This window comes from Cygnus atratus, chromosome 17 (genome assembly GCF_013377495.2).
Source record: "Cygnus atratus isolate AKBS03 ecotype Queensland, Australia chromosome 17, CAtr_DNAZoo_HiC_assembly, whole genome shotgun sequence".
Classification (NCBI taxonomy): Eukaryota; Metazoa; Chordata; class Aves; order Anseriformes; family Anatidae; genus Cygnus; species Cygnus atratus.
In genome coordinates this window covers 11,900,904-11,917,908 of record NC_066378.1, presented here as the reverse complement: position 1 = coordinate 11,917,908, position 17,005 = coordinate 11,900,904, and the positions used below count along the sequence as shown (strand labels likewise).

At 36.3% G+C, this 17,005-nt stretch overlaps 1 protein-coding gene across 1 annotated transcript in view; it reads left to right on the top strand.

The window, feature by feature from the left end:
- DNAH10 (dynein axonemal heavy chain 10) overlaps nucleotides 1-17,005 on the top strand; it is a 57,666-nt gene that overhangs the window by 3,897 nt on the left and 36,764 nt on the right. The window contains 24 exon segments of the mRNA XM_050714284.1: nucleotides 385-609; nucleotides 1,307-1,464; nucleotides 2,199-2,429; nucleotides 3,084-3,274; nucleotides 3,728-3,926; nucleotides 4,658-4,852; nucleotides 5,489-5,659; nucleotides 6,399-6,575; nucleotides 6,905-7,030; nucleotides 7,402-7,571; nucleotides 8,293-8,444; nucleotides 8,842-9,006; nucleotides 9,710-9,917; nucleotides 10,796-10,952; nucleotides 11,957-12,430; nucleotides 12,887-13,049; nucleotides 13,452-13,564; nucleotides 13,637-13,739; nucleotides 13,966-14,144; nucleotides 14,831-15,042; nucleotides 15,353-15,509; nucleotides 15,923-16,156; nucleotides 16,256-16,378; nucleotides 16,528-16,761. Coding sequence (XP_050570241.1) covers nucleotides 385-609; nucleotides 1,307-1,464; nucleotides 2,199-2,429; nucleotides 3,084-3,274; nucleotides 3,728-3,926; nucleotides 4,658-4,852; nucleotides 5,489-5,659; nucleotides 6,399-6,575; nucleotides 6,905-7,030; nucleotides 7,402-7,571; nucleotides 8,293-8,444; nucleotides 8,842-9,006; nucleotides 9,710-9,917; nucleotides 10,796-10,952; nucleotides 11,957-12,430; nucleotides 12,887-13,049; nucleotides 13,452-13,564; nucleotides 13,637-13,739; nucleotides 13,966-14,144; nucleotides 14,831-15,042; nucleotides 15,353-15,509; nucleotides 15,923-16,156; nucleotides 16,256-16,378; nucleotides 16,528-16,761 — 4,517 coding nt within the window.

Here is a 17,005-nt window from a genome sequence, read left to right as displayed (position 1 = left end):
ACTACGTATATGAAATCCTTTCATGAATGACCTTCTTATGCCAAAATGAAGTTTGGGGTAATGCTTTTTATTTTGTTTCCCAAAATTTTATAAGGATGTGGAGACAGTCATTATTTCATTGAATTGCCTGACCCTATATAAGAAACATTTAAGAATGTGACACCATGTACCTTTATTTTGTGCTGATAGACTTTTGTGAAAGTATGCTGGAGCTACTCTCCTGCAGAACTTGCAGAGAGAATAGTCCTAAAGAGGTGAAATGGAAAGAGATGTATTTAAGTTAAATTTTAGAACAACCTATCCAAATGCTTAAGTGAATTAGTAGTAAGGTGTTTGTTTATAAATACGAACCATCTAATCTATGGTACCTGTTTGAACTATACTTATTTTTGCCTGCTCTCTCCTATAATTGACAGTGGGCTGAGGAAGCTTCCTTACATCCAGATAGCGAAAACACAGACTCTGAAAAAATAAATTTATCTGAGACTGAGCTTGCAGGAAAGAAAGAACAGCCTGTGGAGTACTGTAATGTTCAGATGAGGAATGAGCTCCTAACCAACATGCAAGAATTTTCAAGTGTTATTCAGCAGACGGTACAGCAAATTGAAGGTGAGTATTCTGCCTATGCCAGCACTGTGTTGATTAGAGTACAGAACAACAGAAGGAGGTTCACCTAGGAATGGCTTTGTTTAGAATAGCAAATGCATACAATTTCTGGGGAAGCTCCAGATCTGATTAAAGTTTCTCTTGCCGATCACAGTAGTATTTTTACTGCTCTGAAGCATAGCAGACAGTATGGGGAAATGGACTAAGTCAGTTTCAAACAGCTTGGAGTAAGAATAGCAGGGAGGGTAATCATGCCTCGTTTCTTCCCAATGTTCAGGGGACTCAGGCTGTAGCAGGATATAGAAGGCAGAAGGCGAAAGCAGACTTTCACACGTAGTTTAGCATCGTGTCTCTGACAGGGATTAGTGTCACGCCATTGAGGAGAATGTAATGGTCTTCAGTAAACAGACCGATAATCTTCTTCAGCAAAGCCCTAATCCTAATTTTTAATACTTAGAGGTTGTGTTGAAGCTTGAAAGCTGAGAGCTTTTCAGTTATTTCTAGGAATATATCTTTGTACTGTATTAACTGTGAAGCAACTGGATGCTTTTTGTCATATTCTCAAATAGGCAGAGCAGATGGTATGTTACCTATACTCAAGTAGCTAGCAAAATGGAAGGTGTAAGCCATTTCAGTGATGTTACCTTAACAGTGCTGGTGGAACAAGACGGTTAATTTCAAATTCCTTTTCTCCCAACAGGAGAGATTAAACTGGACATGCCAACTATAAACCTAAACAGCGATGCAAGTGTTCTTGCCACAGTTCCAGAAGTGGTTGAAGCTCTTGAAAGTTGTGCAATGACCTGGCAAAAATTAATATCCGCAGCTCTAGAGGAACAACTGAAAAGGGTTCCACAGGTGATGTTGCCCGTAGCACCAAGCTTGTTTTGCTCCCAGAGACATTTCTTCATTTCCCACAAGAATCTCTCTGAATGGTTTGTGCTCTGTTTTAGTCAAACTTAGTGTTTGATTGCTGGAAAGCCCATTTACTAATTGAAGTAAAGTAGAACAAAGGTAGTGAGTACCTGTGTGACTGCAGGAAATAGAATATAAAGCAATTCTCTGCAGATCCTATCCACCTGGGAGACTGTGGAAAACCAAGGCACTTTAGCTAGTTGCATTCTTACTTCTAAAACCAGTGAGATAGACATGAAATATTAAAAATGCAATGCTTTAAAAAACGTATAGCGTTATATTTTCCCTTGAAAAATCATCTATCTCAAACAAAATACAATCTAATTGTAAGGTTCTGATTCTGCAAACAGTTACACATATGAGTAATACCATTAAACATAGTAAGATGTTTCATGTCTACGAAATTAAGTGGGCATATATTTTTGTAAGCATGGAATCTTCAGATCCAACTCAAGGATGTAATCCCCATGAGCAGTTACCCTCAGCGTGTGTAAAACTTTTGATTTCAAAGAGTTTCTTCTTTTTCTGTTTTTATTTTTTTTCATAGTTGAATCACATCTGGGTTTTCTCAGTATACAGCATATTGAAAAAAAAGAACAAATATAAACCTTGTCATAGGTTTTCATCCTCGAGTAATTGTAATTTAGAAATTTTATTTTTCTCCACATATCTTGTAGGGCAATGGTCCACTTGCAGAAATTGACTTCTGGCGTGAAAGACATGCTGCTTTATCTGGTCTTACTGAACAGACAAAGCTTCCAGGAGTTGAAAAAGTCTTGGCAGTACTACAGGAAGCTGAATCTGAGCATAGCAAAGATTTACAGGCAGTCTTAAGTGACCTCAGAAAACATCATGTGGAAGCTCTAGATAACGCTAGGTTCCTTTCAACTCTTGAACGCTATTTGAAGGTATGTATCCTTAAGAAAACTGTGGAGTTGTAGCTGTATTTACCTGAGTTTGGTTTCTTTGTTGGTCAACTATTATTATTATTATTTTTTTTACTTTTTATCATCAATAAAGATATACTCCAGATTTTTTATATTTAATATTAAAAAAGCTTGCTTATTTTGTCTGAATTGCTCCTGTTCTAATATCTGAAAGCAGAAGCACAGAGCTGTGAACAGCTTGGTTTGTAAATCACAGCTTTGGAAGAACGAGATAGCACAGCTGAATTAAGGAAAACAAAGATTTCTCTGCTCCACTTTTTGAGGTAACTTCTATCACTGGTTAGAGCTGATATGTCAAGTTTAAGTTCTATTGAAGGTTATCCAAATAAACAGTTGGGCCAAAACCAGTTTTAGGACATCTTTTTCAGAAAGTAGAATACTAATGAGACAGTACCTGACAAGCATTTGGAGCAATAGATGCAAATCTGCCCATCCTTAACCATCTGTGTAATTTGGTCACCAGGGTGTTTCCTTGACTGGGTTCTTTATTTACTAATGTCACAGATTTTCTTAACTTCAGCTATCTGTAGAATATTGAAGAGAATATTGGTTTATACAATATTTATCTGTATTTACATGACAACTTGTTCAAATTATTTAAAATGTATTTAATAGAATTTAACACATGGCACTGGGTTTGATGTTGTCTTGGACACAATTCCTTTGCTGATGAATGCCCTGAGAATGGTATGGATTATCTCACGGCATTACAACAAGGATGAACGGATGGTACCCCTCATGGAACGAATTGCGTGGGAAATTTCAACACGGGTGTGCAAAGCCGTGGATTTACACACACTGTTTAAGTAAGTACTGGATTCCTATTTAACTAGGCTGTATTTGCTTGTTTTACAGAAAGTGTGGTCGATAACACTTGCATTGAATATGTTTCAGTGTTTTTCACTATCTGAAGTTGTATTAGAAGGTCAATTAAAAATCAATTAATGTTCTAGTTTTCACAAATTACTGAATCAGCCTGAAGAAATAGGTGCTTGTCCTCTTTTCTCTTGAAAGGACATAAATCAATAAACTCAATGCAAATACTGTGGTACAGAAGTGACATAAATATCGTAAAAATCAGTCCTGAAATAACTCTTTCAAAATCAGTTTCACTGAAAATGAAGACCTCGCAGTTGTGAGTTTTGCCTAGATCTTGTACAACTAGAAGATACTAAACCAGGATAGATTGATCCAGTTGAAATATCATTTTATATCTATAATCTTTCTATCTATAGTATCTTAACTCTTTTGATTAATAGAGAAGATAGAGCTGCTGCAAAAAAGAAAATAGCAGAAGCAAAAAGTACTCTTGAACAATGGAAGAAATCTTATTTTGCTGTTCGTGCCCAAATTGAAGCATCAGGAAGAGAGCAACATTGGGAATTTGACCGAAAGCGTTTATTTGGAAAAACAGATTATATGGCTTCCATCTGTCAAGATCTGTATGACATTTTGCAGGTACTAATATAGACAGTAATTAAAGAGGACAGTTTGTGATCAGTGTCTTCTTCAGGAGAGGAGATTCTTTGTATTATAGTTGTTGAAGTGTTAATAGCCTTTTTATTTTTCTGTGTGTGTGTGTATGTTTAACCTTAAGAGAGATGAAATAACTCTTCTCAAGGTACTGGTTGGTGCCATGAGAAAGGTATTGCTGTGTACAGTACTGTTACCAACCTGCAAACTTGTAACAGTTGTTTCACAGATTTGCAGTTTTCACGTCTCGTTAGTTTAATGGTATCATTTTAGATAAAGTAATCATTTAAGTGTATTGTAATATAAAATTTGACTGTATATGAATCAGTGTATCAACTGCAGGATAATATACATGAAAGATATGTGCTATGTGTAGGCTCCTTTAGGGTAGGGTAACTAGAAATACTAGTTGTCCATCAATGGCCACATGTTATGTAGACTGTGTATGTAAAATCCCTAGTGGAATAAAAAGAAGTAATAACTGAATGTTATCTGTTTTGACAAATGTGGTGTTGGGCCTGTACAGTGTTTTTTTTTTTTTCCATAGAGATACTTCATGTCTTGCATAGGAATATGCAAAAAATGTAAATCACAGCAAGAATTGATTGTTCTCTGGGCTATAGTTACCTTTAAAGGAAACAATAACAGAAGAGTATTAAATAGCAGAGAAAAGCATTAAAAATAAAGCTTTCTGTTATGTTCTTCTGAATTAACAGGTTGTTGAAGAGTTTTACAATATATTGGGTTCTGAACTGAAAGCTGTCACAGGTGATCCAAAACGTATTGATGATCTACTGAGAAGGGTAGATGGACTAACTAGTCCAATGGAAGAACTGACTTTTGACCCTTTTAGCATCAAAAGCGCACATGATTGGAAGTTAATTATAGGAGAATTTAAAACAGAAGTTTCAGTAAGTACCGTGTACTGTGATTTTTCCCCCTTATTCCTTCCTATATGAAAATCTTTCTAGAATGTCAACATTTTCATTTAAAGAATGAATGATATGCTTTTTTTTTTTTAAAAAAAAAAGAATATATGAATAAATATATAAATGAAAATGTGAGAAATTTTACCAAATTTTTAAATTCAGTATTTTGTGTTCAAGTTCTTTATCACTTCACTTAATCTTCTAAACCAGTGAAACGTGCTTTATGTTCATTGGGAAAATAACTAGAGCATGAGCGGAGGCTATATATGACCTCCCTATGCTCATGTGCTGACATATCTCAGTCATGTTCTACAAAGAAATCAAACTTCTTTCTGGATTTATTCCTCCCATTCAGCTAAGAATACCCACAAATGCAAGTTGTTACAATGCCTTCTATGACTTATATAGCTGCCCAGCAGACACTGGGTTAACACTAATTTCCTGTAGCTTACTGGAAAGCCATCAGTTTACAATTTGGTCTTATAAATTACTAACAGTAAAGATATGTCTCAACACTACTAAAAAAAGATATTTTAATATTGCCTTCCTTTCTTGGTTTTGCAAGATGAACCTCTAAGAGACAGGATTTCTTGGCCTTCTTCCTTTGTCTCTGTCTAGGTTATTGAAGAAGAAGCCAAAAACTTTATTGATGAATCTTTTAAGACCCTTCGATCAGCAGAAGCTGCATTTGACATGCTGTTAAACTTCAAACACATCCGCACTCGTGAAACCATTAATAAGCAGATGATGATGAAATTCAATGACGTTTTGGACCAGTACTGTAAAGAGGTATTTAATTTAGCATTTCTTAGGTAGTATATGAAATTCTTTAGTGAAAATAATAAATCTGTATATATGTCTAAACACATATGTAGTGTCATTTACCATCCAAAAGACTGACAGGTTTTAAAAAAAATAAACGTAGTAATTGTTCTCACTTTTTTGGAACCTGTACAAGAAATAGTATGGTTAATTTGCGGAAATTACGTGCATATCTGTATATTTGTAGCACAGTACAGGAACTGAAAGATGTTTGCATGTGCAACGAGGATTGTGGCTATTCCTTTACTTTGTGAGCAGCAGTTCAACAGCAGTCCTTCCTGAGAAAAGCCGTCTTTCAGCTTTCTTGTGCTGGACAATAAGTTCACAATATGACCAAAAGGAGTCAGAGATTAACAGTGAAGGCAGAAAGAATAACTTCTGTGAAGCCCAAATATTGGAAAGTTTTTGCTATCATAGCATTTCTCTTGGTAATTCAGAGTTTAACACTCAGTTAAACACTGAGTTTAACAATAAGATGTAATCTCACAAAAAACACTGACAAAATAGCAGTTCCACAAGACAAGGAAAGGAAGGTGTTCTGTGTACTGCAGTTAATGCAAACAAGAGATGAATAAAAAAAATAATGAATTATTTTTATCTTGTTGCTGGAATTAGCTTCAGAGCCTGTGCTATGTACCAGGTTAGATACTTACCATGGAACAACAGGTGGAGAAATGATTCTTAGCAATGCTTTATTCTCTTTTAGGTCGAAAATGTTAAGCAAATCTTTGTTCAGAACCTCAAGGATCCGCCTTTGTTCAAGAATCATCCTCCAGTGGCTGGAGCAATATACTGGTCTCGATCCCTTTTCTATCGGATCAAACACACTATTATTCGATTTCAAGAAGTAGAGGAGTTACTTGCTAGTGAACGTGGAAAGGAAGTATGTTGTTTCTTTTGCTGTTTAATGAAGGAAGAATACTTTCCTCATACCATTCTAGGGAGGTGAAAACGCTCTTATGTGAGCAAGAATGTCTTTGCACATAGTAAGCTATGTGAGACGTGAAAAGCTGATTGGTACCTTCCCACTGTTTCCTGGAGAAATAGTGTCAGAATAAATGACAGAACTCAAGAACCTGAATTCTTCATCACCTGTATTACAAGGCATTATTTGCCCTCTCATCTGATAAAGATCAGAAACCTTATTAAGACAGGATAGTGGAACATTTCTCGTGATCTTTAAAATGAATTATACAGAATTTTTCTTTCTAGGTAAAGCAAATATATCTTCAAGTGGCCAAGAGGATGAAAGAGTATGAAGATCAGAAATATGATCAGTGGAGAGAAGGAACAGAGCAGATGCTCCCACTGTTACTGAAAAAATCTCTGCTGATGGTTGTTACTGGTGGGGCGGCAAACCATATTAATCAAGAGACTTCTGAGCAGGTGAGAGAGGAAAATAACATACCTGATTTCTCTGTGGGAAAGAACTGAAACCTATTTGATGATCGGTGAGATTTTTCAAAGAATGATGTCTTAAAGAGAAACACTGTTTTTTAATGGAAAATTTAAAAAAATACTGAGATCAAAATTGAAACTAGAATGCTGAGATTGCTGTCAAATTTTAAAGGCATTTCCACAATCTGAATGTTAGCTATTCTGTCTGACTTTTACCTACTGTCTTATCAAATGTGTCCAAGAGTTAACTTTTTCCTTGTGTTGTAACAGTCTGGTGTTTCTATGCTTTCTGCTGCTTTCTTGTGTTGTAGACCTCAGCAACAGAGGAGCCTCTCACCACAGAGAAAAGAGTGCAGTTCATAGTGAATTTTTCTCCTAGACTCCAAGAGATTATAACTGAAACAAAGTACATGGAACAACTGGGGTTTCCAGTCCCAGAAATAGCAAGAAATGTGGCATTACAGGAAGACAAATACCTTGGGTAAAGTTATAACAGAATACCTGCTCTCATACAGACTTACAGCAATGTTTCAAGTGATTTCACTCCAAACCAGAGTGTGCCATGAGTCATCAACTTTTGGAAATACGAGAGCTCGTAGTGACTTTTTTTAAGGGTAAAATTGCTGATGGCCATGGTACACTAGCAATCTTTTCTCTTTCGCTGTCTGCATCCTTCTCCCTGTAGCACTACGTTTTACAAATGAAAACCTCCTCAAAATCTGAAGGAAAAACAAGGAAAGAAAGTACACTTTTTTTGCAATGAATTCTTAATGCCATTTAGATTTCAGTTCACATTTGAACTCACTGCCACTTTTTTGTACAGCCTTGGATAAGTCACTTTTGCCCAAATTATCACAGAATTTAGGCACACAGGTGCAATAAGAGCCCTAACTGGATTTTAAAGTTTGCCTGTTGAGTTCATGTATGTGATTCAAACTGAGGCTGTCTTAAATACTTCTTCTGGGTTGGGGCAGGAGAGGATGGTCTAGCTGCTACTGGAGTCATACATGATTTTTCTTTTGTTTGTGAGAGGAAGTGAATTGTATTTATGATCAATACATAGTCATTATTTCTGCAAATTTTGGTTTATGTGGAAGTTTGAACAGGAGGAAGAAAGTGATCTGCCTTTTTCAGAACTGTGTTTCCAGAAAATCATGATTTTTATTTTTTGTTGTTGTTGTTATGTTTCTTACACTCATTAGATATATAAATGGATTAAAAAACATGCTGGATCACTATCACAACTTAATGGGAACATTGAGTGAAGCAGAAACCAAACTTCTTGATGACCATATTCAAGAGCTCTGGAGAGTATTCAGATTAGGGCACGGAAGACTCAACTGGAACTCCCTAGGTAATTGAGATACTATTTTATAATGGCCTTTTCTACTGATTTGCAGTTCAAAAATTCTCTTCAATTCTGCATTCTGTTTGATTTGTCAGATAAAAGCTATGCATCCTTAAACAGGATAGCCTATTGCCATGGTGTAAGACAGAATAGTATGTTAGACAGGGTCTGATCCAAGTGGGTATTTCTTATGTTTTTATTATATGTAAAACACTGAGTGGAAATGGATATAGACTGTTAGAGGTAGAAGGGAGCTAGATGAAGGATTAGGTGAGAAAACATCTAATCTATCTTTCTGCAGAGTATCAGTTCATTCTCAAACATATCCGGTTGTTGACAATTTTGATGCATTGGTGAAAGATTTGGTAAAAGAAAGAAAACAAATGATTGTAATTTATTTCAGGTATTGGTGACTTTACAGTCCGATGTACACAAGCCATCAGGAAGTTTGAATCACTCGTCCATCAGATTCATATTAATTCTGATATCATAAGCAACAAACTTCTGTTGATAGAATCAACAAATCTTTTTAAGTTTCCACTTCCAAAAAATGGTGATGAACTTCCTAGTAAGTCTTCGTATTTTCATTTCTGAGCTCCCTGATGTTTTGTTTTGCTCTATCTGCTACTTCGCATTTTTAGTTGCAAAGATCAATCCTTATAATAGTTACCAGAAGAAGTTACAGCAGTAACAGTATTTCCTGGTTTAACACAGGAAGCACAAGCAGAACTTCAGTACCCTAAGCTGACAGTGTCAATGAGAGGAACATATAGACAAGTATATAAATAGATCATTTGACCTGTGTTTACCTTGCTTTTGATTACTTTCCCCCTAGCTTTCCCTTGGATTCTTCTTCCTTCTTGTATGCAGTAATGTAGTCTTAGAGTTGCAATCTGCATGGAGTGTCAGCTCCCATCTGGGCTATCTCAACTGCATTCTTTTCCTCAGAGGGAAATTGCAGTGAGGTGATTGTCTCCCAGGCCTCCCTTTCGCTTCCAGTGACAGGGTAGGGGTGATGGACCACATTTCTTTGAATGATTTGTGAGTCTTACAGAGGTTACTTTTGCATCTAATGGTTACTATTGAATAATTGAATCCATATAAAATCAGAGGGCTGAAATATTAATAAATTAGCATTACTAAATGAAGATATTTTTCTAGTGTGCAATATCAATTTCATGTTTACAAATAAAGACCAGCTAATTGTTCCACTACTGAAATCTGTTAGATCTTTTGCAGTTATTAACGCTATTTTTTGTGATCTTTTGCAGATATGAAAGATTTTTTTGTATATGTTAAGGGTGAAAGAGCAAAAGATACAGAACTCATGGTTAGAAATTATACTGCCATTCCAAAATCATTAACAAAAGTAGAAGGACGGGTTGCCAATACAAACAGTGGCAAATCTCCAAAGTTAGCTTCCTATTATGCATACTGGGAAAACAGGATTTATCAGGTGTTGACAGAGTTAATTTTGAAGTAAGTCAGTTGTTTGCTTTAATGGGTTTTTACTCTTTCATCTTTAGTATTTTCTAGATCTGTTGTTCTAAACTCATGTATACTGTTTGAATTCCTTAGTGATTTGCAGTTTGAGACAGACTTGTATTTGTACTGTTTTGTTTGTTTGTTTGTGCAAAGAATGGAGAATTGATAACAATGTAGAGAAGAAACCCAAATTCTGAGAAAATGGATATTGGACATGTTGCTGGCAGAAGAGAGAAATGCACCTCTTCCGCAGTGTATATAGTTCCATATCCCAGCTTTGTTTTTAAAGTCAATGCCTTGTTTTAGTAAAGAATACAATTTTGAAAATTTGGTGTCTGGGTGCCAGATGCATCCCTGTAATGCAGAGAACACCAGTACAAGAACAAAGGTTTGTTGGATTACGCTTTATCTGGGCCCAAGGAGGTTCCTGTAGCTAGATATTACAATGGCTTTTTACAGAATCTCTAACAGAGTGCTGCAGTGTTCTAGAAGCTTCCCAGCCATCTCTCCTCGTGATCCATGTCTTTGTATTCTAGTCCATGCTCAGCTGACTTCTGTGGGCTTCCCTGTCTGGGCTGTTGCATAGGAGTTGACCGTAGTCTCAGGGTCCTTTTGCACCAGTGTATTCCCATTCCTTCCTTCCAATAGCTTCTTTTAGCCAGCCAAATTTTTGCATTAAATCAGTCCTAGTGGGACAATTTTGCTTAGATACACATCAGTGTTTCCCGCTGAAATAACAGTTAACTGACTTCTGACAGATCTGCTTGCAAATCTAAGTGCATACCTTATAATTGCAGTCTCTGTTGGACATTCTGTGGAGGGATCAGTACCTGATCATTACTGTCTGTGACATGATTTTTTTCCTCTCCCAGGAATTTGCGAGCTTTTAATGAAGCTGTTCTTGCAAATGTGCCGTTGTTCCAAATAGAAGCTGTTTTATCTCCTCCCGAGATAATCTTGCAACCTAATGCCAACAAGATTGACAAAATGATGGCACAATGTATCCAAGACTGTGTTGAGGTCACTAAGGTGATTTTTGATTAAAATTTAATTGTTGCCAGATTTTGCTTATGATGATTATGAATTAATTGGGCAAGTGTTAATGACAAAGGGAAGATTCATATTGCTCTTTCTTGAAATCAAAATATCCAGTACATAGTTCTAATTTTACAGTCTTTTGTAAAAGTCTTTTAAAGTCTTAACTTTGTAGCCTGATAACAAAGGAGGAAAAAAAAAAGCAAGACACAAAAAAAAAACCACCATAAAGATTTATGCACTTTTTACTTAGGCAAAATTATTTGCTACTCTTTAGCAGTTTTGCCATTGTAAGGACATCATTTGGTTCTATAAATCAGCATACATCACAAGGAAATAGTTTTCACTGCAGATGTTTTTTTTCTGATGTTTAAATAATCTGATGGAGTAACAAATATGGGTAGCCTTCTCCATATTACAGCTCTCCACAAAAGTAACAAAAAAACAGTTCAGAAAATGTTAGGAGAAGGACATCTAGGACAGCAGGTTAGCAGTAGATGGAATATATAGCTTGTTGACAAAGATGTGGCATTATTTTCTTGCATGAGTATGGTCATATTGAACTGCCTTCCAGAAAAGAAGCCAAATATTGTGGCAGTGGTCCTGCCCTCTGATGATGAAGAAATGGTTCCAGATATCACATGAAATGAATAAATTTAGATCGTGTGCTTCCTGTGCTCAGATTTGCTGTTCTGTTCTACTGCAGCATCCAGCCTTTTTAATGTAATACCTGTTTCCCTGTGCAATGCTATATTGCCATTCAGTGGAGATTTTAAAACAGACTGAATAATGCATGGGAAGATTTTGTTAGGATGAAATTAACTCTGCTCTCAAGTGTTTGTGAAAATACAGTCTCTTCTCATGCTGTCAGAAAAACAATTGATTTGAGAAATCATTCACACCCCTTCCTACATAGTCTCCCAAATAATAATGAATTATTTGACTAATATGACTCTCTAAAAAGTAATTATTTTTCAACCCTGTCTTGAAAACTCTAGCATTTTGTGCGATGGATGCACGGCACATGTATTGAGTGCCCTCCTCAGCATGTCGAAGATGAAGTTATCACTTTCAGCTTTTACAGTGACATCTCCCAGAACCCTCTGATAATTGAACAGGCTGCTCTCATCACTCAGAATGTCCACAAACTCCTGGCTTCTCTCAGCAAGTACTTGAATCAGTGGAAGAGGTATCGCTTTCTGTGGGAATTAGACAAAGACATAGCTATAGAGAAGTTTGCTGCAAAAAAGCCTGCTTGTGTCACCTTTGATGAAAAGTTGCAGTTCTATATGAAGATAGCTCAAGAAGTGACCCAACAGTCCTTGATTAAAGATGAGCAATTTATCAGGCTTCAGATGGGTCCTTTAGTTTACATGGTGGAGGAGAATGCTAGAGACTGGATGATTTCACTTGGAAAGCTGCTTAATGAGTCTGCAAGACAGGAACTCTTCAGTCTTCAGGAGGAGATTGAGGTAGGTGTTCTCAGTTCTTCTTGTCCTATGCAGCTAGTACTGACTAGCAGGTGACCATTTGAACTACTCTCTGAATTGGTTGAAACTGTCTGGTGTACTCTGGTATGTCATACATAAAGAGGTGAGCCACCACTCTCTGTAGCTGGTAAACAAGAGAAAACAGTCACACACAAAAAAACAGGACTTTCTCACTCCTGTGCTTGTGAAGGGTCCAACTAAGTAATTCTGAAGTTCCCTTTAAAACACTGCTTATAACTATTTTTTGTAGTAAAAACATCCCTACTGTAGTGGTGTTTACTTTGTGTTGATTTGTTGTTGTTGTTATCTTTATCCCATAGACTAACAATGTAAATGAATCAGCACATTATTTACTTGTGTTTTGTGTTTCAGTAATAATTATAATTTTGGCTAATTGCTTTCCTGGTGTTGCCTCTGGAAATTATTTATTTTTTACAGAGACTATCACAGAATCTTCAGATACAACCTGATTCCCTGGAAGAGCTCAAAATTGTCCTCGGTACAATTGCAGAGATCAGAGGCACGTCACTCAAGGTGGAACTGAAATATTTAGACATCTGGGAGAGATACCGAACTCTTGCAATGTACAGTATTCCAGTAAGTGAATGTTATGCCTTGTCTCATAAAACAATTTGCGTTGGAGCTTGGGGCACAAATGCTTCACATGTGAATGAATAAATGTTTTCCTGTTAAGACATTTCACAGAATTATGGTACTGCTGAGGTGAGAAGGGAGACTGTCTAGTCCAACCTCCCTTCTCAAAGCAGTATCTCCGCTTTAAATGGACATATTGCATGTGTTTAAATCTGATTCATAGAATCATCTAGGTTGGAAAAGATCTTCCAAATATCCAATCTAAACCTCCCCCAGTGCAGCCTGAGACTGATTCAGGTCACTGCAAAGCTGTTTTCATGTTTTGCACATTTACAATGTGAATACATCTTCTTTATTTTCTTGTGACTAATTATTGCTTGTGTGAGATTACTTGTTTTGTTTTAGATAGCTGAAGAAGAGCAAGAGATGGCAGACAAGATTAAGGAAAAGTGGGAGGCTCTCTTCTTTGAAGCATCAGAAGTTGATCACAACCTTGGAGGCATAAAAAAGAAATTCACAGAGGTAGTATTTGTAATTAATTAATTAAGAAAATAGAAATGGAAAAGAAAACAACTTAAACACTGTTCTCTTTAGATGACACAGCAACAGATTGAGGACTACAGTAAGGAGATAGCAGATTTCTTCCATAAATTCATGGCTGAAGGGCCTGGTGCTGTTGGGGAAAATCTTGATAAAGGTAAATGGATTAATATGTGTAAAGGGATGCCTTTACAAAACTAGTGTTTAGAAAATTCTTCAAAGGTTATATAAAACAAGCAAATTATTATTTCCTTATTGACATAAAAACTATTCAAATGGAAATGTGACATTTTCGCTGCTATAATTTCTATGGAAATGCCATCTTACTTATTCCCTATGGTTGATGGGACTGTTTATCTAGAAAAATTTCTCTCCTTTCCCAGGATTGGAACTCATGGCCATTTTTGAAAAAGAAGTGGAGAAACTGGAAAAAGTTCATCAGGAACTGGGCAGTGTTGAGAGACTTTTTGACTTGCCAGCCACAGTGTACCCTGACTTAACGAAAGCGCAGAATGATATGAAAGGTCTAAAGCAGATCTATGAAATTTATGAATTACAAAAAGTAAGTGTATGCATACACATATGTGTATTCAAAGCACATACCACGCATAAAGTTGGAGGATGGAAGAAGAAGCTGCTTTAATTACTATCAACCCTGTTTCTGAGCCTTTGCATGAAATAAACTGTGACCTGTAAATGACTGTCACCATGAAATGAGTTTAATGATGTTAGCAGAGAAGCAAAACAATGTCTCTGGAGTGAACCAAACACATGCTCTTATCAGACAGGAACAGACCCCGGTCCCCCAGAAATTATTGGGTGGCCTTATACTGCACAAGTCTCCTGGTTATTGCAGTCGAACTACATTTAGCTATAGTATGTGTACAGGTGACGATGTGTTTCTCAGGCTTTAATTGATCTTAACTATTTTTATTAAGTTTTTTTTTTTTTAAATTAAAATGCCTTGATAGCAGCAGCCAGATCAATCACCTGTAAAGTATGCTCCTACAGACGATTTTCCTGTTGTCTGTATTTTTTTTGGATTTATTTGTTATACAACTGCTTGTGTTTTGTTATGAATCTGTCTTGAATGTGAACCGGTCTCTTCCTCTGTTTGTAAAATGTTAATACAATTATATGTGCATACTGACTGTGGTTTCTAGATCCTACTGTACTTAAATTTTTTTTTTTTTTGGGTCAGAAATAAAAAGAAATATGATTTTTTCCTTCTGGTGACCTTGTTCCCAGGCAGCTAAAGAGGAATGGTCTCGGACACTCTGGATAAACCTCAATGTCCAGCTTCTTCAGGAAGGAATCGAAGGATTTCTTAAAGCCTTTCGAAAGCTGCCCAAACCAGTCCGCAGTATGCCAGTGGCCTTTCACTTGGAAACAAAAATGAAGGCATTTAGAGACTCCATTCCTTTGTTGCTTGATTTGAAAAATGAAGCTTTAAGAGACAGGTTTGATTTATTTAAATAAATAAATAAATATATATAGAGAGGAAGATTTTATTTGTTTTGTTAGAACTTTCAATTTTAGTTACAGGGGTCATGCTGTGTCCTGCAGCTTGAAACTTCACTTTCTGCTTAATGAACTGGTGTAATAACATATACCGTGATTAGGATGACTAGAGTACTTTCTGTATTTAAAATGCTAGTTCTTTAAACAATGCGAAACATGGTTTCGTTATTATATTTTAAATTACAATTGTTTTCATTTTTACTGTATTGTGGTGGTTGGTATAGTTGTTGATGTGTCAATTTAAAACAGGCATTGGCAAGACCTTATGGAGAGAACAGGCACAAGTTTTGAAATGACAACAGAAACATTCACTTTGGAGAATATGTTTGCTATGGAACTTCACAGACACTCAGATATTATCAAGGAAATAGTTGGAACAGCTGTTAAGGAACTTAGCATTGAGAAGGTAATTTAAAAATTGTAATAAAACTAAAAAGACAGATGACAATAGTTTGTTTTATGTGAGATCTCTGTTGGAATGGCAGAAAGTTCTGCCATCTTCAGGGAGCTGCTGTGAAGTAACTAATAGATCAATAGCTCTGTTAATAAGCTACAATGTGGCACAGAATCTTAGTTGTCTTGACTTCCGCAGCAGTATGTTGGATTTCTGCTATTACATTAAGCAAGTCTAGTTTATGAAAAAGCATCTGAAATGGAATTTATTCCGTTTTCATCACGATGTTGTGAAATAGACCTCCTTATATACCAGGGGTGAAAATCTGTGCAAAAAACTTTTCTGAATTAATTGATTTTAAGTTAAGGTTATAATTCCCTAGTTTTTGAAGACTGAAATATGCATCTTTTTATGCTCACATGCAGGGTGTGAAGGACATAGCAGAAACATGGGAACAAATGAAATTTACCGTACAGATATACTTCAAAGGCACTGAGAAGAGAGGCTTTATTCTGGGATCTGTAGATGAAATTCTAGAGGTTCTTGATGATAACAATGTCAATCTTCAGAGTATCTTGGGTAGTCGTTTTGTGGGTCCTTTCCTTTCAACTGCTCACCACTGGGAAAAAACACTGTCATTGATTGGTGAAGTAATTGAGGTAAGGAGGAAAGTGCTGGACTAAATAATTAATGCTTATTTATAATCAGGGTTTTCTATTGTATTTTTTTTGTCTTTGATGGCAACATTTGACTCTTAGATCTGGATGGTGGTTCAGAGAAAATGGATGTACCTGGAGAGCATCTTTATTGGTGGAGATATAAGATCACAGCTTCCAGAGGAAGCCAAAATATTTGACAGCGTAGACAGGATGTTTAAAGAGGCGAGTAACTGACTTGACTTGTGATCAGCACAGTTATTTAGTGTGTTTTGCTTTTTGTTTTTGCTGTGTGTTTTGTCATTAGCTAAATATACTTTAGTATAATCTATTGCTGTTTGGTATTTTCTAGTTTTTCTTCTCTTCCCATGTAGATAATAGATGAAACTGTAAAAGAACCAACAATAAAAAAAGCCTGTGAAGCCCCAAATCGTCTATCAGACCTCCATCATATAAATGATGTGCTGGAGAAATGTCAGAAAAGCTTGAACGATTATTTGGATTCCAAGCGAAATGCCTTCCCAAGATTTTTCTTTATATCTGATGAAGAGTTGCTTAGTATCCTTGGCAGCAGTAACCCACTTTGTGTCCAGGAACACATGATAAAGGTACAGTGTCTGGCTTTCCAAAGTGCCCTGTGCTTTTAGGTGCTTTTAAAAGTTGAACAGACTATACTGTACATGCTCTTAAGGGTGCAATAATATTTTTCGCATACAAAGAACATCCTGGCAGCTTCTTGAAGAAAGTTCTGAATAAATAAATCTAATCTGATCAATGGTCTCTCCTGGCTCTCATACTGGACAGTAGTGGTTATGGTAGAGAAGATTCAAGACACACCAGAATGATCAATCA